Source organism: Cavia porcellus, unplaced genomic scaffold (genome assembly GCF_034190915.1).
Source record: "Cavia porcellus strain 051 isolate PalLab524CR breed Dunkin Hartley unplaced genomic scaffold, mCavPor4.1 scaffold_37, whole genome shotgun sequence".
Lineage (NCBI taxonomy): Eukaryota > Metazoa > Chordata > Mammalia > Rodentia > Caviidae > Cavia > Cavia porcellus.
In genome coordinates this window covers 5,611,403-5,638,222 of record NW_026947520.1, presented here as the reverse complement: position 1 = coordinate 5,638,222, position 26,820 = coordinate 5,611,403, and the positions used below count along the sequence as shown (strand labels likewise).

Genomic DNA, 26,820 nt, shown 5'->3' with positions numbered 1-26,820 from the left:
AATTGCAAGGCCAGGGCAAAAAAGGGAGCGCTAGATGTTTGCTAGACAACTGTTTTTTGCTTCTGTTCTCCGTGGACTGCTTAGAGAGAACCTGGGAGACCTCCAAACTACGCAATGGTGATGTTATGGGATGGGAGCAGTGAAATGGGGTGGAATCTGGATGAGACCAGTTAGAAGTGATGAGAAGGGATTGGGGGTTTAGCTCAGCCGCATAAGCACCTGCCTTGAAAGCAGGCAGTCATGAGTTTGATCCCCAGTACCGATGAAAAGGAAAAAGACCCAAAAAAAAAAAAAAAACAGTGGTGAGAAGCTGCGTGCTGTCTAGAGCCTGTGTTCTTAGCCTCAGACCCTGAGGACCTCTTGTGCTAGAAGGGAGTCATCCTGTGTCCCTTTTACCTCTAGCTGGGGTCAGGATATTTCTGGGTCCCTTGAACGCTATTGCCACTGTGATACCACCAGGCCACAATGCCATTTTTGAAATCGCCTGCTGCCCTTGCTCCTCTAACAGTCTGGACCCAGGACAGGGTCTGAGGAGACCCTGATTCCGAAGTGGTTTCAAGCTGGGTGCAGCTGTAATAAGCTAGGTCTCTGCTCTCATTCCTGTCAGCAACAGATCTGAAAGCCAGAAGTTTATAAATGTCTGTGCTGCAGGACCTCATAGCCACAACTGCTCTCCTTAAACTTATGCATTTATGTATTTTGTGATCGCCTAAATTTATACTATGTTCTCATATTTCCATGCTCATTAAAGGTGGAGGCAAAGGTTCTGAGAATTCAAAGATGTGTAGTGATGTGCCTCAGTGGAGGAAGGCTCCCCAAACACCGGATGAACTCCTGTGTATTATACAGAACAATGCAAAGAATTTCTGAACATACTTGATGTGACACATGTGCTCATAGACGATGTTTGGGAGAACATCCATAGAGGTTTAAATTTTGAGAAAATGAAGCAGATATAAATGTGTCATCAAGGGCAGGGGAAAGTGTGTTTACTAAGGACAAATTCCAGAAAGGGCTGCCTGTTAAATTCTTGAAAAATGCCTAAATTTAGTCATTTGCATAAACATATATGTACATGTGATATCCTTCTGAATGGAAAGGAATATGGGTGTCATATCTGAATTAAGAGGTGATTTAATAGCTTGGTTGATCATATACATTGTTTAAATATGAAAATGCTCTGTAATGGACTTTACTAATTCATGTAAAGAGATTCCCTAAATTGAAATTGTGCAGGGATATCAGTAGTTATGGCATGAATGGTTTTCTGCTTAGGGTGGATCAGACAAGCTTGGAAAGGATGTGGAAGTGACTAGCAGGACACAGTGTGCCAATAGCAGGACATACAACAGAGAGGGTCTTCCCTGAAAGTCAGGTAGTTCTTAGGGTAAGCATGAAGTTAAAGTTGGCTTATGATTCCTTCCTTGAGGGGGATAACACCAGCTCTGGTGAGAATCACTATTCCACATCCTTGTCAACCCATGAATTATTTGTTCTTCACTTGAGATCTAGTTTTGATTATCTCTAATTATGACCCAGTGTCATGAAGGTGAAATTTGAATTTTTTTTAACAGGGATCGAACTCATGATCTCAAGCTTGCTAGGTAGGTGTTCATGCTGCTGAGTTAAATACCCAGCCCTGAAAGTTTTTTCTGTATACTATGTATGATATCAACATTGTTCCTCAGAAAATGTTGAATATTATGGAATTTTTCTATATTGTATGGATATAATTTTTAAAGCAAACCAAAGGTATCTTATGCAGTCACTTTTCAAGTTTCACATTGTATTTGGGGTGTCTCAGTCAGGGTTTCTATATTTCAGACAGCTCTGTAACTTAGGCTAGCCCCAACTCTAGGAAGGTCTCCTGCTGCATCAGCCTCCCAAGATATATTTCTTATATCTGAATGGAGAGTGATCACTTGGTGATCACTTGGTGACACTGAGCTATAATTTGAAACTTGTACCTGGTTTCATTGTTTATACATTTTTTACATACAGCAGTTTTCAATAAACATGAGTTATTATTTATGTATTGTATTTGATGTTATTTATGTTTTGTTCTATGAATCTAAATTTAAATATCAAAATGCTGCTTAAGTATATTAAGAACAAACGACTCAGTGGCCTAAATGAGATTTGAAGAGATATCATTTTTAGTACATCAAAGTGATTGATGAGATATTTGTCTACCTCTGTGTTATGGATGCTGATCCTGCAGGCTTTCACTATGAGCTCTGTTTTAGAGACAGTGCACAGGGACTCTTGCAGTGAAACAGCATAAGAATCAGTGCTCCTATTTGGCTGTTATATTAGCTGTGAGTTGCAATATAGCGTTAAATTTGCTGTCTCAAAAAATGTGTATATACAAAAATTAATCCCCAAGATGTGGAATTAAGATTTGAAGAAATCAGTCTCCATTCAGCTGTTTTGTTTGGTTTTATTTGTTTAGTTTAGTTTTGTTTTATTGAGACAAGTTTTCTCTATGTATATGAGCTATATTTGAACGCTTTATGGAGCACAGAATTGCCCTAACCTCAAAGCAGCACTCTTATCTCAGCGTCTTGAGTGTGGGATTATAGATATGTGTGTTTTTACCCTAAAAAATATTGAGACTTGTAACTTAGCTGTGTTGTAGGTTGGCTTAATAGATGCCATCTTGAGCTTTGCATTTAACTAGTGCCCTTGTATTTCACTCAGAAAAATGGAAAATCACTGAGGATATTAGTCCCAGGAGAAAAGCAAAATGAGCTGTACCCAAAGAAAAAAATTAACCTGCTCAACAAAAGAAGCAGAATACAGTTGTCATCCAAAAATTAGTATAAGATTCTAGCTAAATGATTTCCAACAGGATCTTTTTGTGATTCTATCTTTAAAACATCTCTAACATTCCAGTTCAGAGCCTCTTGTTTAGATCCTGAAATGGGGTTAGGGTTTCTGTATACAAGTGGTGCTGAGCCCAGCTAATGAAATTCCACATTTCTCAATTGGGTTGCTTGGCTTCCTATATTATTGTTCACAAAATCACCTCGAGCTGCAGAAACCTTACTGACACAAGCAAACCTCAGGATTAAATGACAGTGCCCCTGAAATGAAAGAATAGTAGTGAAAAGGAGAGGAGAAAAAGACAAATGCCATGTGCTATAATGCCCACCTCTTTTCCCCAGCAATGAAGAAGCTGAAACAGGAGAATGGCCCTGTATTCAAAGACAGGCTAACCTACATAGTGAGTGCAAGGCTGCCCAGAACTCCAAAGTGAGACCATGTCTTTAAATCAAAAAACTAAAATGAAAAAAAAAAAAAAAAACAACCAATTAGACAGAAAGACTATTGAAAACAAACAATAATAGAGCTGAGTGAAATTTGACTTATGTAAAATGGGAATTATTGATTGATGCTGCAGAGGAAAGAAGGCCATGTAGTGGCATCCAGGAGTCAGTGACAAACACATACTTAGGAATGGCACCTATTGTGCTACAGGACAACAGTGACCTCCTTCCTCCAATACATATGCAGTTCATTAGACTGAGGACTTCTAAAAGCTCATTGAAATTTTAAACTCAGGGCAAACAAGCAGCTTGAAATTCTGGCTTTGGAACAATGCCTTTTGCAGACATTTCATATTTAAATTGAGATAAGAGAAATATAATCCTGCCATGTTTGATATCAAATACATCAAGTTTAATGGCTCACAACATTGACAAATGAAGTCATAAACCAAAAGAATTTCAAAAATTTTCTTAGAAAAAAAGAGAGACCTATAGCCCTGAATTATCAGGAGTGGTCTTTGGTGTTTTGGCCATAGACCTATTGTCAGGGATCATTTATACAGGAAAGTCACAATGTGATTACAGTGTGGGTCTCAGACTACAATCAACCTATAAGCTTATAGCTGCTTAACTAATGTTATTCAACAAGGAAAAAGTCAGCCAGAAAAGGTATGTGGAAAGAGCCAAGGCATTTTGTGGGAACAATAGTCCAGTTGTTCTGGTCATTGAGTATGTTAATTGATGCCTTTCAGGACTTCCTGGAGGGGGTGGTGGTAACTGTAGTACATTTCAAGCTGTTGTTTTTCTCTTCAGGAGCATGTAGACCTAGTCACTGCATCTTCACCTTCAGGTCAGGCTTTCTTCAGCTGTGCCTGTAACAGTGATTGTTGTATTTAGTATTTTGCATTGACTATTTGAGGTTCCAGTTCCTCTCTGATTGTATATCAATTTCTGTCTACCTTGACATCCTTTGCTAAAATCACAGTTCTATTTGAATGAATAAACTGAAATATTCATTAATACAGGCCAGGGATTTAGCTCAGGAGGCAGAAACGCCTGCCTGGAAAGTGCTAGGTTGTATCTTTGATCCCTGGTACCTAAAAAAAAAAGTAATTTAAACCACAGGAAAAGAAAATAATTTCATTTGTGAAAATGTAGGCTTATAAAATTTATAACTAAACATGTCAATGACAAATTAAACATTGTTAATAGTCATATTTAGTATCTAAATTTGTTGGGTCTGGGGATTGAGCTGAGGTATACAAGGAGCTGCCTGGAGAGCACAAGGTCATGAGTTCAATCCCTGATACAGAAAAAAATCACAGTTGTCAACGATGCAGTGCTGTGAGCACATTTATTGAAATGGATACTTGGTATTTAATAGGCTCAATATTTCTTTTGTTGTATATGAAATACCTGCAGATAACATGACAATTACAGTGAATGATATACTGTCCCTTATAGGATTGCTATTTTCTGAGTTGTTTTTATTTTTTGTTTTCCCACATATTTGAAAGTTGAAAATGTTGGCTGGTGCTAGGTGGAAAAACTGTGATAATCATTTTTTCAATTTAATGATATATTTCCCTATATTCATTAAGAACATTTTATTTACTACAGTTACTCCAAATCAAATTGATAAACAATTCTTAAATTTACAGGCCGCTGAGTTAGTTAGAAAGAGAGGCAACCATACCATGATATAGTGGAATGAAATTCCTGAACTTCTTTGTCTGGTATGAGTTTGTGTTCTCTAAAATGCAAGAATGAATTTTAGGAACAACAGAGTAGAAAGGCAGAATATATATATTGAGAGAAAGAAAATGAAAGTATTTTGCTCTAAATAGGATATTTTGAAAGTGGGAGGTGGAACCCGAGGACTTTTACCTTGAAGTCACTTTCCTCTCCCTTATTCAACCTACCTGTGGCCAGAAAAGCATCTCAATCAGGTACTTGCATATTGGCAATGCCAAATTTAAGCAGCACCCAAGTCAAAAACTTTATGTGTGCTGCCCACACATTTCCAGAAAAGAAAGCCAGACCCCCAGTGTTCATGGGGTTCTCTCCATGGTCTTAGAATAAAGGCCATTTTGACTTTATATGCTCTTCTTTACTACACCAAAAATTGTATCAGAAAGCTTCTGTCTGAGAAAAACAGGAGGAATTCTGAGCCAGTAGCAAAGGACTCTGATTTTATACAATAAAATCATGTGGTGAGTGTGATAGCTCAGACCACAGCATATTTCCCAAGGAAGCAAGAAATTAAAATTTGGGGAGCAAATACTTTATTTTAGGCCAGGCCAGGTGATGCAATCTCAGGGAGCCAATTTGGAGATTGTGTGCCTTACAGCTAAAAAGATTGGGTTTTAAAGCTGAAAACCACAGGAATGTTGTGAACTTTGACCCAGTTTGATAACTTTCTTATAGTTAAACATTTCTTAGGGACAGTACATTGTATTGCAGATAGGCTGAAGTGGGGGAATACAAGAAATTGAAACTTAAAGCTTTTATGGGAAATGAAGACAACCTAAGAATGGGGAGGGGAGGGAGATTTACAAGGAGCTGAAACTTTAAGTCTTTACTGGAGATGGAAATTTAATCTCTATTGAAATGGTGCATATAGAGGGGCTGGGGATTTAGCTCAGCAGCATAAGCACCTGCCTTGCAAGCAGGCGGTTGTGAGTTCGATCCCTGGTACCGATAAAAATGAAAAAGACAAAAAAAAAAAAAAAAAGAAAAAAAAAGATTTAAAAAAAAAGAAATGGTGCATATAGAACAGGAAGGGGGCAGATCAGTTAGAACTAAGTTACAACAGTGAGATAGGTTTAAAGTGGGTTAGATTACTGAGGTTACTGAGGAGGTAAATTAGCACAATAGAGAAGCAGAATATAAGAAATGTAAAAGTGGCCTTTTATTTAAACAATGTGGAAAGGAGCCAACAGCAACCAAGGGTTTGGCTCCCCTCTCCCTGGACTAACTATGGGGTTTTGTGGTTGTGATAACTCAGACCCTGGAATAAAATCCAAGGAAGCAAGAAATTAAAATTTAGGGAGTAAAGGTTTTATTTTAGGCCAGACCGGGCAAGGAGTCTCTGGGAGCCAATTTGGAGACTGGACACCTGACAGAAATAAGTCAGGGCTTTTATCTTGTACATCAACACACAGCTGCTGGTCACACAATGCAAGGAGGGGGATGGGGTGTGGTGCACTACAAAACAGAAACATGGGTGCGTTACATTTTATGGGAAGAGCAAGATTTGGGTGACAAGCAAGTTTTCCTGTAAACAAGCAAGTTTAGATAATAAGAAATCCTGTTTTCCTCAGCAGAGCCTAGAAGTCTAGCAGTGATTAACAATTTCTGTTAGCTTATCTTAGCATCACATGTGTGATTTGTAGAGGGCAACAATGGTTAACATATCAATTAGGTATTTACAGTTCTTTACACAGGAGAGCATTGATTAACATATTAATTAGGTCATCCAGAGGGGGAAGGAAAAACACATATACAGTAAGGCCAAGTTACAGGTTTTGCTATGATACAAAAATAACGAAGGCATTTTTCTAGAGTACGACAGAGGTATATGTGACTTTTGAGTGGACATGGTGCTTGGAGGGGACATTGATGTCATGCAAGGAGCTGATGGGAATTTTCGTTAGGGCCCTGGGAAAGAAAGAGGAAGTTGTAATCAAGGAAAAAGAGGAAGTGGCCATACGAGTAAGCATCCCTGATTTTGCCTTCTTCCACCTTGAACTACTGTAATTGTTTCTAGGGCAAAACTCTTTCAAGTACATCCTTCAGTTTCAAGGAAGAAATCAAAACAATGAATTTTTGCCACCTGTCTTCCTCTATTGCTGGTAGTAAACCATTCATAAGAAATACTGTTAGTCATTTCCTTAATGCATTTTAGATACCATAACCAAAATTACAAATCATTTCAGTTTCAGAAAACAAAAGTAGCACTTAAAGTCAGGGATAAAGCCCTTCAGGGCAAGCATCCCTGGAAATGTGAGATCAACATTGTAGAATACAAACTACTACTGATTTATCTGACTTCAGGAAAGAGAAAAATTTATAATGATACTCCTATAGAGTAAGAATCTCCTGGTCTAATATGTCTGGTATGAGTTTGTGTTCTCTAAAGTCAAAGAATGAATTTTAGGCACAATAGAAATTAAGAGCACAATATACTTATTGAGAGAAAGAAAGCTACCTGAGAGAGAGAAGGGGTCCTGAGTGGGATGCCAAACGCTGTCCTTCTAGGGACATTTATAGAGTAAAATCATGTGGTGAGATGAGTTTAAGGTGGGGAAAAATCAGAACTCACAATCCAGATGGCCATAAGACGGGACAGAGCTATGGTAGCCCCTAAGATTATAAGTTCATGTAAAGTTGATTAACTTGGGAAAAAAGGGGAAAGGGAGTCACAAAGAAAGCAGGCATTCTTAGGCAGCAGTGTCTTTTCCCTTAGGGTTTTGGTAGGGTGACTCCTGAGTTCATCAGGATGATAGGAAATATTTAAAATGTCAGTTTTTAGGATAAGCATACTTTTCTTTGAATGATTCCTGACCTCCTCAGAGTGCTATGGGACTATTTAGAATATCAGTCTTTATGATATGGATGAATTTGCTTATCATTTGTCTTGAGACTTGGCCCATAGCATGAGGTGTCAGTCTTCCCCATAGTTGCACAGTATCTCGTCTCCTGCATGGACTCCTTGGAGGACCTAGTCCTGCCTTATGCCAATACTATTTAAATAACTCAGGTGCCTGTAACAGTACTGTTTGGATAATTGATTACAGATGTCTTGTGCTGTGGGTGAATGATCTGGGGATTACAGTGTTCAGTGTATATACCAGTGTTGCCCCCTGATTGACATGTTTTGAAATTTAATTTTAATTTGAAATTTAATTTTAGTTGAAATTTAATTTAATTTAATTTAATCCCTAACTTTAAGTGCTACTTTTGTTTTCTGAAACTGAAATGATTTGTAATTTTGGTTATGGTATCTACAAGTGTTCTTTTTTCAGTGAAATAGAATGGATTTGAAAATTAAAAGCCTGAGGTAAAGATCTTCAGTACAAACACTCCTCTGATCAAGCTGAGATCACCACTGTAGAAGAACAGCAGCTCCAGAAGTCTCTGCACTACAGTCTATCATTTGAGATCCTCTCTTGCAGGGAGTGGTTTCTTTCCCTGTTGATTCTTGACTCAGAAGGAGAGCTGTAGAGCAGGAGTCAATCAGTGATGAAGGGGCAGGCTATATGAACTGTCCAATTTTCAGGCCATTCCTGGCTGTGACTTTTGTCTCTTCTGGTGTCTCAGCATGATTTATCTTTTCTGAGTACAATACTGGTAGCAAAACGCTTGTTGCATCTCATTTAGTACTTTCGATGTCCTGTGGCCTGATTAGCAAAGAACCTGAGAGATCCTGGAGCCATGGAATGGTGAGGTTGTGGATGGGAGCCCAGAGCTAGGGTGGATTGGGTGAAACCAGTTACAAGTATTTAGAAGTAATTCCTGTGTCTGGAGCTTCAGGTATTTAGTTAGCTTCAGCTCCTGAGGTCCTCCAGCATTGGCCATGGGTCATTCCCTGTCCCTTTTGCCTTTTGCTGTTGGCAAGGGTGATTTGGGGTCCCCAGAACCATGGCTTCACTATGACAGCAGCAGACTCAAGTATCATCTTTAAAATTCACTGCTGGCCTGGAAAATCCACCATCTTAGGCATTGGAAGAAGTTTGGGATGACTCTGACTATGATGATTTGTGGCTTGTAGAACAGTAATGAGCTAGGTCTAATCTTACTTTCCTCAGAGTCGCAGATCTAGAATGTCCGGAGTTTATTAGTGTCTGTAATGCAGGGCTTCATAGCCACAATGGCTCAACTTAAACTTGGGCTTTTTTGTATTCATAGTGATCTCCTCAATTTATAGTATGTTCTCATATTTCCATCCTCATGACAGGTAGTGGCAAAGGTCCTGAGAATTCAGAGACATGTAGTAGTGTGCCTCAGTGGAAAAAGGCTTCCCAAACAACACATGAACTCCTGTGTATTATACAGATCAGTGCAAAATAATTTCTGAACATATTTAATTATTTAGGTGGCACCCTTGCTCACAGACTAAGTTTGTGAGAACAGCCATAGAGTTTTGAAGTCTGAGAAAGATAAAGCAAATATGAAAGTGTTATCAAGGACAGGGTAAAATTTTGTGAAGGACAAATTCCAGAAAGGGCTATCTGTTAAATTCTCATCAAAAAATGCTGAAATTTAGGCATTTGCAAGGACATATACACGTGATATCGTTCTGAATGGAAAGGAATAGGTGTGTCATCTCTGAATTAAGAGCTGATTTAGTGGCTTGCTTATTCATAGACAGTTTAAATATGGAAATGCTCTGCAATGAAATTTAGTAAGTGGTGTAAAGGAGAAGATTTAAACAGAAATTTTACAGTGATATCAATAGTTAGGCATGAAGGGTTTCCTGCTGAGGATGGAACAGAGGAGTGTGGAAAGGATGTGCAAGTGACTAACAGGATTCAGGAAGCTTATAGCAGGACATACAACTGAGAGGTTCTTCACTGAAATTCAGGTAGATCTTAGAGTAAGCGTGAAGTTAGAGTTGGGTTCTGACTGCTTCATTGAGGTGATCAACACCAGCTCTGGCAAAAATCACTATTTCACATGCCTGTCAACCCATGAATTTTGTGTTCCATACTTAAAATCTAACTTGGATTATCTCTAATTATGCCCCAGTGTCATGCAGGTAAAATTTGGATTCTTTTTGTACCAAGGATCAAACTCATGCCCTATGCTTTCCAGGCAGGTGTTCATGCCACTGAGCTAAATACCCAACTTTCTCTTTGTTGTATGGAAGATATCCACATTGTTTCTCATAAAGTGTTTAGTATTGTTGGAATTTTTCCATATTGTATGGCTATAATTTTTAAAAACAAACTAAAGGTGTCTTATGCAGTCTCTTTTCAAGTTTCACTTTGTCTGTGGGGTGTCTCAGTCAGGGTTTCTCTACTTTAGACAGCTCTGTAACTTAGGATAGTCCCAAATTCAAGGAAGAAGTCCTTCACCAGCCTCACAAGATATATTCCTTATATCTGAATTGAAAGTGATCGCTTGGTAACAGTGAGCTATATATTACAGCTTGGGCCTGGTTCCATTTTATATACTTATTTTTTAAAAACAGCATTTTCCACTAACATTTGAGTTATTATTTGTGTACCATATTGGAGGTTATTTATGTTTTGTTCTATGAAACCAAATTCATGTTTCAAAATGCTGCTGAAGTATATTAAGAACAAAGTACTCACTGGCCTAAATGAGATTTGAAGAGACATTCTCTGCAGCCTATCAAGGTGATTGATGAGATTTTTTTTCCTTTTTTCAAATTTTGAAAGTGGTAACATAAACAGAACAAGGCAGAATAAGGCCAACTAAGATCATACAGTGAAATTGGTATACAACTTCACAACAGGTTACTGCAATGACAGTAATAGGTATCACAGTATATTTTATTATCTTTATAATAGTTGTTCTTTCAAACACATATATCAAAATGAGATGAAATACAGAACATTATAGTACTTATCAAAGCAGAATTTTGAATAGAGCAATACCATTAATCAGAATAGAGTAAAACAGTAATAAAAATATTTGCCTTCGAAGAGATAGTAGAAGGAAGTTCTCCTTATTTGTTATGGTCTGCTTCCCAGGAGATGCTCAGATTTCTGTTCCCCATTTGCTAACAGGGGGTGACAGGAGAAGAGGGGTAGGGAAGTGGGATGTCTGATTCTAGGCCGTGCATCAGTAGGTTCACTATTGCTTATAGGGAGACAGGCTGGTTGTTTGGTTTCACAGCTGGTGTGGATCTCAGGAGCTGCTCCTGGTTCTCCCCCTGGAAGGGCCACATTCTGCCAGACTGCCACTGCTTACGGGGGAGAAGTGGTGGTTGCTTGCCTTCCAAGTGTCCTAAATCCAGCATGGCATGGATCTCAGGAGCTGCTGCTGGTTTGCCCCCTGGATGGGCCACAGTCTGCCACACTGCCACCACTTACCAGGGAAGGGAGGTGCTTGCTTGGTTTCTCAGTTGATTGATGGGATATTTATCTGTCTCTGTGCTTTGTGGATGCTGGTCCTGCAGGCTTCTCACTGTGAGCTCTGCATTAGAGACAGTACACAGGGAATCTTGCAGTGACTCAGCATAAGAATCAGTGCTCCTATTTCACTGTTACAATAGCAGTGAGTTGCAATCTATCATCAAATTTGCTGTCTTCAAAAACGTGTGTATATATACAAAATTAATGACAAACATATGGATTTAAATTTGAAGACATCAGTCTTCATTCAGCTGTTTTGTTTGGTTGTATTTGTTTAGTTTTGTTTTGTTTTATTGAGACAAGCTTTCTATATGTATATCAGCTGGATTTGAATACCCTATGGAGCCTAGAATTGCCCTGAACTCACTGAAACCATCCTGCCTCAGCCTTTTGAGTGCTGGCATTACAGATATATACCACCACACTTTGCTTTTGATTCAGATTTGTAGGAGAGAATTTAAGATATCCCAAACCTGGTGTCTCAACCTTTGTGTGAGAAATATATGTGTCGTCCTTTAGGAGGTGGTGACCTTTGAGGATGTGGTTGTGAACTTCAGCCATGAGGAGTGGACTTTGCTGAGTCCATCCCCAAAGAACCTCTACAGAGATGTGATGGGCGAAACCTTTAGGAACATGGCTGCAACAGGTAAGGACAAATTACTTTTGTCACTCATGCTGTCAGAATGTTGTATGTCACTCATCAGTGCTGTTTCATTAAACACAATGTGAACATATTTTTAAAAATACCTCAGACCTGGACACATTATATCATAACTCTAAAAAAAATCTATTAATTTGTATGTATTATTCTAATGAGCCCTGGTATTTCTATATCTACAATTCAGGAGGACTTGGGGAGATCCAGGAAGCTGAAAAAGAATGCAAAATTTACTGGAGATACTTAAGGTAATTCACACTCATAAGGAGAAGGAATGTTCCTGAGTAATTAGTGAGTCAGCAGAAAAATACCGCCAAAGAAATGAGGCACCATTCAATTTATTGTCAGTAATATTCTCCGAAGACGTATAAGGAGTTATGACATTCTCCCTTCAGTTTTTCTACCCATATATACATGTGAATACAACACATTCCTCATCTAAACATTACTAAGATTGCAATAGAATTTGAAATAAAATGGAGTTCTTGTGTTTCCAAGCCATGCTCTAAAGAATCAGCCATTCTGACTAAAATTCTTAGAAGGCTGGTAGAATGTTAAGTGCACTCATTCTGAATATCAGTGTGCAGTTGTCTCTATAAATTGATCCCCTCATACTTGTCCTGAATATATTTTTTAAAATTCAAGATGCACATAAAATACTGGTACATGCTTACTCATTTACAAAGCAAATCAAGTTATAATAGATCAGGCCTTGAAGAAGCTTAGCTATCTATCACTGGATTTGTGGAGAAGGAAAATGTTAATCAACTCTCTGTGATTGTGCATTCTTGTAAATCCAGCACACTAGGAATCAGATTTTGCAGAATGGCAAATTCAAGTTCAAACTTCACGGCTTAATGATCAGTGAAAATCTCTTAAAACACATTTAAAAAGCTATAGATTTTATGCTAATAGCTGTTGTTCATTCCCAGCATGGAAAAGAAAAAATGTCTTATATAATGTCAAAAAATAAATAATATAATGTCATTTGCCATAAGAAATAGGTGGTTCTTTCTCCCATCTATTTGGTGAAATAGCTCAGCTATAAAACCTAAAAGTTCACAGGGTACCTTTTAGATGAGAAACCAAAATATAAATTGTGGAATGAAATGAAAGAGTTAATAGAGAAAAGTAAGACTGACCATATGGAAAAGGCAACTGCAGGTTAAGGACAGAAGGGAGATTGTGATGGGGAAACATAATCAGATTGATCTGTATGTGATACACATATGTACCCATGCCGAAAGTGAACCTAAAGATTCTGCATTTCAAAAGGTACCAAATTTTAAGATTTCCAAATGTGTGCCAGTCTTTTGGGAATGGTTGTTTTCAACATGTCTTATAAGGCCATTCTGTTACTTCATGGTCAGAATTTCTTAGAAGGCATTAAAAACAGAACTTGACATTAATGCAGTCATAAAACTGAGACCCATTTCACTGTGAGTGTTTCTTTTTTTTTAATTTAATGTAAGAAAAGACTAAAAAAAAAATAAGTAGAAATGATACCACTTTCAAAGTGAAAATAAACAGTAAGAAATCTAAAGACAATGATTACATATGCTACTCAGAGAAATAGTTAATGAAATACAAAAGTGAAACATATGAAGTGGGGATTCAGAGAGCGAGACTGCAAACAGTTTTGTTCAAATCTCCAATAAAAACTTAGTAATATGGTTATCAATCTGATATGTGCTTTTTTTTTTTACAGAAATGACAAGCTAGGGAAATCCTATGGACGTACATCTTGGAATCAGTGTAAAGAAGTATTCCCTTGTACTGCAGAAGGTAATGTGAATGTGAAAGAAGCAGAAACACACCACAATATTCAGAATCATGAAAAATATTGCAGTGGAGAGAAATCCTATGTATGTCAGCAATGTGGAAAAGGGTTCAGCAAATCTGGACATTGTAAGCAACATGACATAATTCACACTGGAGAGAAACCCTATGTATGTAAGAAATGTGGGAAGGCTTTTAACACATGGGGATATTTTAAGAAACATGAAAGAATTCACACTGGTGAGAAACCATATATATGTAAGCAATGTGGGAAAGCTTTTATCACACATGGACATTTTAAGGCACATGAAATAATTCACACTGGAGAGAAACCATATGTATGTAAGCAATGTGGGAAAGCTTTTACCCGACATGACCATTGTAAGCAACATGAAAGAATTCACACTGGAGTCAAACCATATATATGTAAGCAATGTGGGAAAGCTTTTAACACACGGGGAGATTGTAAGAAACATGAAAGAAGTCATACTGGAGAGAAACCCTATGTATGTAAGCTATGTGGGAAAGCTTTTATCACACAAGGACATTGTAAGGCACATGAAATAATTCACACTGGAGAGAAACAATATGTATGTAAGCAATGTGGCAAAGCTTTTAACACACGGGGAGATTGTAAGAAACATGAAAGAATTCACACTGGAGAGAAACCATATGTATGTAAGCAATGTGGGAAAGCTTTTATCACACATGGAAATTGTAAGAAGCATGAAAGAATTCACACTGGAGAGAAACCCTATGTATGTAAGCAATGTGGCAAAGCTTTTAACACACAGGCAAGTTGTAAAATACATGAAAGAATTCACACTGGAGAGAAACCCTATGTATGTAAGCAATGTGGGAAAGCTTTTATCACACATGGACAGTGTAAGGAACATGAAAGAATTCACACTGGCGAGAAACCATATGTATGTAAGCAATGTGGGAAAGCTTTTACGCAACATAACTATTGTAAGCAACATGAAAGAATTCACACTGGTGAGAAACCCTATGTATGTAAGCAATGTGGGAAAGCTTTTATCACACATGGACATTGTAAGGGACATGAAATAATTCACACTGGAGAGAAACCCTATGTATGTAAGCAATGTGGGAAAGCTTTTAACACAAGGGGAGATTGTAAGAAACATGAAAGAATTCACACTGGAGAGAAACCCTATGTATGTAAGGAATGTGGGAAAGCTTTCAACACGTGGGGAGATTGTAAGAAACATGAAAGAATTCACACTGGAGAGAAACCCTATGTATGTAAGCAATGTGGCAAAGCTTTTAACACACAGGCAAGTTGTAAAATACATGAAAGAATTCACACTGGAGAGAAACCCTATGTATGTAAGCAATGTGGGAAAACTTTTAACACACGTGCATATTGTAAGGTTCATGAAAGAATTCACACTGGAGTGAAACCCTATGTATGTAAGCAATGTGGGAAAGATTTTAACACACATGGACAGTGTAAGGAACATGAAAGAATTCACACTGGCGAGAAACCATATGTATGTAAGCAATGTGGGAAAGCTTTTAACACACGGGGAAATTGTAAGAAACATGAAAGAATTCACACTAGAGAGAAACCCTATGTATGTAAGCAATGTGGGAAAGCTTTTATCACACATGGACAGTGTAAGGAACATGAAAGAATTCACACTGGCCAGAAACCCTATGTATGTAAGCAATTTGGGAAAGTTTTAACCCAACATCGACATGGTAAGCAACATAAAAGTTCGTATTCAAGATAAAACCAGTGTATATAAGCATCCTAAGAATTTTTTGACCACAATTACATATTGCATTAAAAACGTCACACTGGGCAGAAAACTTATATATCTAAGGAATGTGGGAAAGGTTTCAGCAGAAATGCTCATTGTCCAATACATGAAAAGATTTACACTGTTGAGAAACCCTGTTTATGTGAAGAATGTGAGAAAGCTTTAAGCACACATGGAATTTGTAAAATACATCAATGACTCCACACTGGTTGAGAAACCTTATGCATATAACAATGTGGCAAAACTTTTACCACATACAGTCATTGCAAAACAGATGAAACAATTCACACTGGGATTAATCACTCACTACATAAGCAAGTGGAGACACTTTCAGCATCCAAATTGTAAGTGAAATACCTGAAGAAACTCACACAAGAGATAAATCCTATGTGTTATGGGAATACTCTCAGCACACATGATCATTGTTACATATCTGAAAGAGCTCACTGGATCCTATGTGTATTAACAGTGTGGAACATATGGCAATCCATGTTTGTTGTTAAATACATAGAAAAAGCAGCACTCTTCGGATAGTTTAGATCTAAGTTTATTTTAAAAATTCCAAGTATACCTGAAGAAATAATTGATACAGAAGTTTGATGTCAATATTTCTTCATGAATTTTCCGGAAATGACAAATCTGAAGTGGAGCTCTACTCAAGTACACATTTTATATGGGTTTCAGTTAATCACTTATACCTCTTTAGATTTTTTAATGTGTCTTTGTGCTTCGACATGGCATCTTGTAATTAAACATGGTAAACTGAAATGGGCTTTTCACTTTCAAGTATGGATAGTGTCTATGTACTTAACATTTTGTTTTTAAAACTTAATTTTCATATTTTTGGTGAATTTTTATTTAAAGAAAAAAACCAAAAAGTGTAGAAATAATACAAAATTTCTGAAAAATAAACAATAAGAAATCACTAATTGATTAATTACATATTGTCATCTTAGAGGTAATTGTTCAAGTTACAAAATTAAAGCATACAAAGTGATATTCAAATAATGACGCTGTGAACAATTTACCTCAGTGATCAAAAAAACTTATTAATATGCTTATCTGTTCTACAAATTGTTTTTATCTTAAAGACGGTAAAGTTAAACATGACAAAACACAACAGTTCATAAGGAAACAAGTTAAGGAAACAGGTTTCAAAGCAAGTCCACTGAGATGTTCATTTTCTATCTTAATGTCTCTAGTTTTCTTCCAAATAGTTGTTCCCATCTTCAGAAGCATTGAATATATACTGAACATTATAGAACTAATCAAATAATTACAGGATGATAATGGCTTTTTTGATGTTCAAGACTGATGTTGGGGAAGTTGATAATGATTACCATAATGTGTCTCATTCTCTTCATAGTAGACCTCTTTATTTTTATGTATGCTGAAACTGAACATAAGAGACTAAACTAATATCACTCTGAACAGTGAATAATAGTATCCTGAGAAGGAAAAAGGTGAGGAATTGCCTAAAAAAAGAAGGCAGAGGACATTGTTAAAAGTGTATCAGGATTTAAAAGCTACAGTAGTTCTGTTGCGCTGTTTAGTTTGATTATATTTTGTTCTGGTCTGTCTACTCATATTAGATTTGAGGGCACAGAGAGGTAACCCAAAATAGCAGGTTATACCATGATGGTAACTGTCCTTAATTTCCAATTAACTAAAACTGAAACCCTGTATTACTTACATTGTCGTACTATAACTGATCTTATTGGAATCAGGTTTGTTTGAATGTTATTTGGCCTTGACTGATTTTATTCACATTTGGTATGCTTGCTGGTATCAAGTCCAAGAGTAGAGGTCACTACTCTGAAGATAATAAGATGTGAAACATATATATTGGGAGGCTGGGGATTTAGCTCAGTGGCTTAAGCACCTGCCTGGCAAGTGTGAGGTCATCACTTTGATCCCCAGTACCAAAAAATAAATACAAGATATAAATTCCAGGTTTATTTTTTTTATTTAAAGAGAAAAAAAGAACATAAAAAACAAAGCAGTAAAAGGGTACAAATCATACAGAATTTCAAGAAAAAATACAGTAAGAAATCACTAGTTAATAGGTTACATATTGTCTTCTTAGAAACAGTTGTCCAAATTATAAAATTAAAGCATATAAAGTGAACATTTCTACAGCGAGAGTCCAGACAGTTGCATTCAATGAACCAACAAAGCTCAGTAATATGGTTTTCCTTCCTACACACTGAAACAGGCACTTATATCTCTTAGACTACCTTCCTTTCCTCTCTTCTTCAAAATTACATTTACACTTTTGAGGTTTTTTTTTTTTTTTTACTCCCATAGTTTTTATTACTATTTTTTGAAGAGAATAAAACCTAAAGTGAATTAAAAAAAACAGAGTTGGTTAGAACATAAGGATGGGCATAGTACTTGATGCAAAAATAGAATATCAGGTGATCAAAAATGGTTACCATTGTGCCTCTTGCTATTTTTTAAAAAAGTTGCTATATCATCAGGTATAATAGAATTGATCAAAACAGTACAGAACAAGACCAATAAAAACTACACTGGAGACCTTACAGGATTTGAAAAGAAGATAATATTCAAACCCTAATGGGCATCATAGTAAATCTTATTGCCTACAAAGTGGTTGCCTATACCCTCAAACTCGATACTATCAAACAAAATAGAATACAGTAAAATCAGGCAGAACAAGATGGGGAGAGCAATACTGGGGTTAAAATCAGGTTAATAGGAAAACAAAAAAAGTTACTATAATATATCCCGATATTTTTTAATTTGGTTTTATTTTACTTGAAAAAAATAAGAAAACATAGAATAATTTTTTTAAAAGGGTGGAGATCGAGATAAAAGAGACATTGTCATAGAACAACACAGGTCACAACTGTGCAATTAAAGCATTTTGTTTCACCACCAGATAATCTAACATAATATTTTCACCATAGTGCCTCTTTCCTTGAATTGTTTGAATATAATGTCGTATACTATAGAATCAATCATATCAAGACAGTGTGAAGCCATTCAAGAGAATGAAAGAATTACAGAGTTTTGGAGCCAGTTAACAGAAAATGGACAACAATTTCTATATTATCTCTTTGCCTGTGAAAATTTTTATTTACACTATCACATACAGTAAAATATATTAAGTTACAACATGTTAAAACCAGTGGTAACATGTATAACAGCTTGATGGGAGTTCCAAAGAAGATGCTATTAAATCAGCACCAGCTTTTATGATGTGTTATTTTCTTCAGAATAGCTATTCGTACTATCACCAATACTAAAATCGAAAAACCCAGGGTAAAACCATTGCACTTAATACCATGTTGATTGTACTACAGTTGCTTTGTAGTGTAACTTCAAGTCAGGGATTGTGGTACCTCCTGCCTTGCTTTTGCTGCTTCTAACTGTCCTTGCTATTCTAGGTTTCTTCTCATCCCAGATGAATTTTAGGGATGATTTCTCAAGTTCTATGAGGTATGTTGATGGTATTTTTATCGGGATTGCATTGCACTTAATAATGAGTGAAAACATTATATGGATTCAAACAAATATGATTGGGTATCATGATTACCACATACTTCTATGTATTATCATTTCTTATACTAGGGATTATATTCAGTATTTATACATGTGAGTTTGATTTATTTCACATATGAGTATGGTCTCAATCTGCATCTATTTATTTATATGTCAATGTGATCATTCTTTATAGCTGAGTAGTACTCCATTGTATAAAAACACCATAACTTTTTTATCCATTACTCAGTTGATGGATACTTAGGTTGTTTCCAAGATCTGGCTATTACAAACTGTGCTGCTATAAAAATGGGTGCACATATATCACTGTGGAATGATGCTTTCAGTTCTTCTGTGAATATGCCTAGAAGTAGAATAGCTGGGTCAAAAGGTGCTTCCAGGCCCAGCTTTCTGAGAAATCTCCAGACTGACCTCCACAATGGTTGCACCAGTCTACACTCCCACAAACAGTGCAGAAGAGTTCCTTTTTCCCAACAGCATCTCTAATATGTGTTGTTGGCAGTTTTCTTGATCTTGGCCATTCTTTCAGAAGTGAGATAAAATCTCAGTGTGGTTCTAATTTACATTTCTCTAATGACCATTTATGGTGAACATTTTTTCATGTATTTATTTGTCATTTATATTTCTTCATCTCAAAATTGTTTATTCATCTCAGATGCTCATTTTTGGATTGGGTCTTTGAATTTTGGTGGTCTCATTTTTTAAAATACTTTATATGTTATAGACAGAAGTCCTCTGTCTGAGGAGCAGTTAACTAAGACTTTTTCCTAGTTTGTGGGTTTTCTTTTCACTATACTGGAGATTTCTTTTGATGTGCAGAAACTTTTTTATAAGAGGTGATCCCAGTTTTTGATTCTGGGAAGCATTTCCCATGCGGTTTGAGTCCTGTTCATCAATTCTCTACCTACCCCTATGTCTTCAAGGTTTTTAACCAATTTGTCTTCCCATAGATTTAGTGTTTCTGTTTTAATATTTAGATCTTTGATCCATTTAGATTTTATTTTAGTACATGGTGATAGGCATGGGTCTAGTTTTAGTTTTAGGCATATGGAGAGCCAGTTTTTCACCACCATTTATTAAACAGAATGTCATTCTTCCAGTGAACATGTTTGGCCCATTTATCAAAGATAAGGTATTTGAGTGTGTTTGTAGTGGTGGTTGTATCTTCTCATCAATTACACTGATCTTTGGCTCTGTTTCAATTCCAGTACCATGTTGATTGTACTACAGTTGCTTTGTAGTATAACTTCAAGTCAGGGATTGTGGAACCTCCTGTCTTGCTTTTGCTGCTTCTCACTGTTCTTGCTATTCTGGGTTTCTTCTCATCCCAGATGAATTTTAGGGATGAATTCTCAAGTTCTATGAGGTATGTTGATGGTATTTTTATCAGGATTGCATTGCATCTGTATAAAAGTTTTGGGAGAATGGCCATTTTCACAATATTTATTCTTCGTATCCATGAGCAAGGGATGTCTTTCCATTTTCTGAGATCATCTTCAATTTCATTTTTCAGTGTGTTATAATTTTCCCGGTATAGGTCTTTCACTTCTTTCGTGAGAGTAATTCCTAAATATTTCATGTTTTTGGTTGCTAGTGTGAAGGGTGTGGCCTCTCTTATTTCTGTCTCTGTGACTTTGTTGTTAGTGTATAGGAATGCTATTGATTTTTGAGTATTGATTCTATCCAGCTACATTACTGAATTTATTATATCTAGGAGTCTTTCAATAGAGCTTTGGGGATCTTCTATATAAAGAATCATGTCATCTGCAAATAATGATAATTTAACTTCTTCTTTTCCTATATTTAAGCCTTTTATTTCTCTCTTGTCTAATTGCTCTGCCCAGTATTTCCAGTAGTATATTAAATAGGAGCTGTGATAAGGGACATTCTTGTCTTGTGCCTGATTTTAAAGTAAAGGCCCTCAATTTTTGACCATTTAGTATGGTACTGGCTGTTGTTTTGTCATTGCCGGCCTTAATTATATTGAGGTAAGGACCATCTATTCCAATTTTCTGCAAGGCTCTTATCATAAATGAATGTTGGACCTTATCAAAAGCCTTTTCTGCATCTATAGTAATGACCATGTGATTATAACTTTTGGCTCTATTGATATGGTGTATTACATTTATTGATTTACATATATTAAACAATCTCTGCATGCCTGGGATGACTCCCCCTTCATCATGATATATGATCTTGTTGATTTGCTGCATCCTATCTGCCAAAATTTTATTGAGGATTTTTGCATCCTCCTTCATTAGGCAGATTGGTCTGTAGTTCTCTTTCTCACTTGGGTCCTCCTCTGGTTTTTGTACTAGAGTAATATTTGCTTCTTGGAATGATTTATGAAGGATTGCTTCCCTTTCCATTTCATTGAAGAGTTTGCAGAGTGTTGGCATTAGGTCTTCTTTATATTTCTTGTAGAATTCTTCAGCGAATCCGTCTGGGCCTGGGCTCTTCTTTGTAGGTAATTATTTTATTATGTTTTCAATTTCATTAATAGAATTTGGGTTATTCAGTAGTTTTACATCTTCATGACCTAGCTGTGGTACTTCATATGCTTTAGGAATCTGTCTATTTCCTCTGTGTTATAAAACTTTGAGAGTAGAAGTTTTCGAAATAGGTTTGATGGTCTTCTGTATTTCAATAGGGTCTGTAGTAATTTCACCTCTTTTATTCCTTATTGCTTGTATTTGAACTTTTTCTTACATTTTTAAAATAAGGTTGGCTAGGGGCTTTTCGATTTTATTTATTCTTTCAAAGAACCAGGTCTTTGATTCATTGGTTTTTTGGATTGTTTCTTTAGTCTCTATTGCATTGATTTCTGCTCTGATTTTTATAATTTCTTCTTTTCTTTTGGCTTTGGGCTTGACTTGCTCTTCTTTTTCTAGATGTTTGGGGTATAACATCAGGTTATTTATTTGTATTCGTTCTGTTTTCCTAATGTGGGAACTCGTGCAATAAATTTTCCTCAGAGGACAGCTTTCATTGCATCACACAGATTCTGGTACATTGTATCTGTGTTTCCATTTGTTTGTAGGTATTGTTTAATTTATTCTTTAATTTCCCCTGTGACTCACTGATTACTCAAGAGTGTTATTCTGTTTCCATGTGTTTGTGGGATTTTTGCAGTATCTTTTATCATTAATTTCTAATTTCATAGTGGTATGGTCTCGTAGCATGCAAGGGATACTTTCAACGCTTTAGCATTTATTTAAATATGCTCTGTGAATTAACATATGGGCTATTTTAGAGAATGACCCATGTAATACTGAGAAGAATGTGTATTCTGTTGTTGTTGGGTAGAATACTCTGTATATGTCTATTAAGTCCATTTATTCACAGGTGTGATTCAGTTCTTTTATTTCTTTGCTCATTTTCTGTCTGGTTGATCTGTCCATTGGTGTCAGTGGTGTGTTAAGATCTCCTGTTAGAATTGTGTTACTACTAATTTGATTTTTCATTTTTGTTAGTACTTGCTTTATATAATTGGGTGCTCTGGAGTTTGGTGCATGTAAATTTAAGATAGTTTTCTCTTCCTCTTGGAGTTTTCCCCTAAGCACTATGTAGTGACCTTCTTCATCCCTTCTGATCATTATTGGCTTGACTTGCTGGTCTTGGCAGGAAACCACGGGTTCTACATCAGGTTTGATTATTAAATGCTTTCACATCCTACAACATCTTCAAAGTTGCATTTTTATAAAAATAGCTATATAATGTTATGCTTACTTGTATAGTCCCTGATGATGTAGACAATTCAATTGAAAATAACAAGAGAAAGCATAGCAAGTAGTGTATATCACCTAATATTGTGTTCTTATATGTCTCTTTCATATCAGGATTTTCTAGGAATTTGTTTTGTTGTCTTATTTTGATCTGTTTTCCCCCATAACACAGAAAGGATAGATATACACATAGAGATTCACACATGGGAAGAATTTCTAACCTATTTATTTAAACAAATAATATAATGCATAATGTAATGAACAGATACTCTGAAGAAGTGACACTAAGAAACCCAATGCTAATTCTGTAGCATTATGATATAAAATTGAGCAATACTATTATTCATTGTTCAGAGTTATATTAGTCTAGTCTCTAGTTTTTTTGGGAATTGTAATTTTAACATGGCATTGTTTTAATCTTTTGATGCACATGCTTCATTTTCTCTTTCATAAATGATGTTTCTGAAGTTGAGGCAATATTTGGCATTAAGGTATACATTTGTAGAGGCTTGGAGTATGTGTTTTTGACAAACTTGTGTTCTTTTCACATAACTTGTACATTAATGAATGTTATGTTTTCCAAGTTGTGACAAGACATCTGCTGATTTCCTAACATCACTGGATATTATACCATATAAATTATGTTGCCTGATTTTGTTTCTCAGTGGAGCCAATATTTGTCATTTAAGTAAACCTTTGTTTTTCTAACCATCAGAATTTTACTTGTTATATTTATATTACATCTTTATTTGCTAGTAATGTTTCCCCACATGTACCAAATGTAAACCATACTACTGTGAATTTCTGATTGTGCCATACTGACAGAATCATAACTTGTCTCCAATAGCACATCACAATATATATATCAGTATCTCCAGAAATTATAAAATTTGGCATGATTTATGAGTAACCATACTTTGAAATCAGTTTTTCTTTCCTATGGAGTTGTTTTTGGGGAAAATGTTGTTATTGGGATGTATCATGCAAATGCCTTTATTTTATTCCTTGATGCTGTGAATGCATTATATATTTTGTAATTATTACTGTTTTTTTCCTAAAACACTGAAGTAATGGCATGAAGGGAAACCTAAATTTTGAGCTGTCAACACAGTAAAAAGTAAATTTGCTAAATTAAGTTTCAGATTGTGTTCTCTTTTACTGAATTGTGAATTTATACAATGGCATATCACTTTATTTATAAGCACCAGTGCATGATGTTTGTGGTGTGTACTGATTATATTTAAACACATACAGTGGGCCACGAGTCCCAGTTGGTTTCCTGTGGCCTGTGGTTTTCACTTCCATTTTAACATTCATGTAATTTGTAACATGTTTAATGCAGTGTTGTTGAATACAAAATCTGCTTAGGAATTATGTTGTTAAAAACAGTGGTGTCATGAAGACACAAGTGAACATTGCATTAAATACCCCTAACCCAGTGAAGAGAGCTTGCCCAAGTCTCAATTATCCTTGGTAAAATAAATTCCTCACCTCTTATGTAACCACCACTAAAACTATATCTATTTTGTACTTATAGAACCTGATACACTTCACAAAGTAAAAGACACTGTGAAGTACATTGTCGGCCTCTATGCACTACACCATGTGGCCAGATTCCCTGCAGCATATTTCTTCTTAGCATTAATGGGAATATTTGGAGTTTGTATTACAGCTAATAATAGAATACTGAATCTATAAGACATATATCCTGAATACATGCACTTTCTCATTTTACCATGAAAGTAAGTCTTGCTGGTCCTATTGATGCATGCTTGTAATCCTAGCACCTCAGTGAGCTTAAATTAGTGGAAGAGGAATTTGAGTCTAACCTACACAATTAGAGTGGCTTGTCTCAAAATATATCTTCAAGTTCTGCAGATGTTGCTTAATGCTTTAGATCTCCTCCTTTTCATCGCCAGCATCAACATTTTTTAATACTCACAATTGCACATCAGTAGTTGTCCTTTTATCGGTTGGCCATGTAGCAGTTATCCCAGAGAATCACTTGGGAAACACATTTGTTTTTGCAGTGACCATCATGAGCATCATTGGGCAGTTGTCAATTTAAAATATTCATTCTTGTATTGAATACAGTAGAATTGTCACTTTTATATTCCTTGTTATTTTATAAAAACTAACAAAAAGTATGCAATTTGTGATCATTTTGTATTTAAATAATTGCATTGGTAAGGAGTTACCTATAAAGATTAGGCTAAAGATGATTTCTTTAGTTCAAGCATCAGGAGAGAATGAGATGGGATGATAATGGCTTTAAAGCTGACTTTGGGAGGTAATTGCTAGATGGTTTAGCAGATTGTGAAACAGTTGTTTTTATGCCTGCACTTGAAGTTTAAGGAAACAAGTACATTGAGGTCAAGAATATAAATGTATGATAGGGTAAAAGAATCACTACTGCAAATTGTGATTTTTCTTTTATTCAGGAAGTGTACTTTTTTGGTAATTTGTGCAGCAGTCTCAAATATGCCTCTATTGGAGTAAAACATAGTGAAACATGAAAGAGCCAGGCATTCCATGTTCTGAATGTAGAGGTATTAAAAAATATTTTTTTAATACTATTGCTGCTGTTTTGTGTAGAAAATAAGATGGGGTAACAAAACAAGCAAAAAGGACTGTGTAAGATATTAATCCTCCTGCATAAACATAGAAGCCACAAAAAAGTCAAACCAAAAGGATGAAGAAATAAACTACAGAATGAGAGACATTTTACCTGTTACTCCCTGACAGCTAACATGTAAAACCAATAGGAACGTGAAAGGAAGGCACATTTTTCAGAATATGTACAAATTGCCAAGAAATACCTGAAGAACTATTGAGCAATTTTGCACAATAAAGAAATGCAAATAGGGACATCATTTCATTGCAGAGAGAACTAATCACCATAAGATCTAAAGAACATTCAGGAGACTACAGGAGAAAAGGAACTATTTAATCTTGTTGGTGAAAATCTAGGGAAGTAGTTCAACTACTACTGAAGTCAGTTTTTAAAGTATTCAAAAGACTAAAATTAGTAATTCTCATTAGTGCAGTGCCTCCTTTAGTGGGTCTCTTCCCCAAAGAGTTAAGGACATATTGCAGTGATTCATGCAGATTCCTGTTACTGCAGCAATAGTCATTCTTCTGTGGAGAGCAGCAGCAAGTACTGCACCATCAGCACCAAATACCAATGATGAACAACAAATACTCACTAGTGTACTCCATTTGATAAACTGTGATATTTTATTGTGAAGTGGGCTGTATCTTAGGTTTTCCTAGTAGACTACAGGTCAGTATAAATATGATAGTCATACTAATGTCACAAGGCCATCACTAGTACACTATTACATTTATTAGATTTGATATATTTATCTTTTTGAGGAAACATGTTGCTATGAAGTTCAGGCTGGCTTTGAGGTCACATTATAACCCAGAGTGGTCTCAAACAATTCTCCTTCCTTAGTGTCTCAAGTGCTGGGCTCCACACAAGAGCCACCAGGCCTAGTTTATATTTGGTATATTAAGTGCATATTCAGGATATTTTATTTCAACTGTTTTTGTTGTTAAAGTATTTCCATATTTTACCTCCAGCATTTGTAGAAACTTCGGCCTTATTGAGGTGGTGATGTGCATATCACCAGCCTCATGACATTGTTTGCTGGGTTCAGAGCTGTCAGTGTACTGCAGTGAAACATATCTGTACATAACTGTTTCTTTTTCTACTTTCCTTAGAAAACATTTTTAAAATTTCCATGGATAATCAGAGGATCAGTAACCCTGGCTAGAGTTTCATGCAAATGCTGACAGTTAACTACAGTGTAGCACTGACCCAAAGATACTCTCTGTCATCTGAGAGTCTCTATATTCCTGTCTGTACACACACTTTGTGCCTGAGCCATCACCTGTTGTAGGTCCCAGAGTCTGCTGCAAGGCTATGGAACACATAGCTTTGTGACCACCTCTAGACTGGTGTCCTAT

At 36.2% G+C, this 26,820-nt stretch overlaps 1 protein-coding gene across 1 annotated transcript; it reads left to right on the top strand.

Moving 5' to 3' along the window:
* Positions 1-23,983, top strand: LOC134474727 (zinc finger protein 431-like). The gene is made up of 4 exons (XM_063243250.1): positions 1-117; positions 11,894-12,020; positions 12,220-12,280; positions 13,741-23,983. Exons 1-4 carry the CDS (start codon positions 115-117, stop codon positions 15,566-15,568), a joined length of 2,019 nt encoding a protein of 672 aa, XP_063099320.1. The 5' UTR covers positions 1-114; the 3' UTR covers positions 15,569-23,983.
* The last annotated feature ends 2,837 nt before the right edge of the window (positions 23,984-26,820 follow it).

Coding starts and splice junctions, on each gene's coding strand:
- LOC134474727 (XM_063243250.1), top strand. Junction 12,021..12,219: donor TAGGAACATGGCTGCAACAG/GTAAGGACAAAT, acceptor TCTACAATTCAG/GAGGACTTGGGGAGATCCAG. Junction 12,281..13,740: donor ATTTACTGGAGATACTTAAG/GTAATTCACACT, acceptor TTTTTTTTACAG/AAATGACAAGCTAGGGAAAT.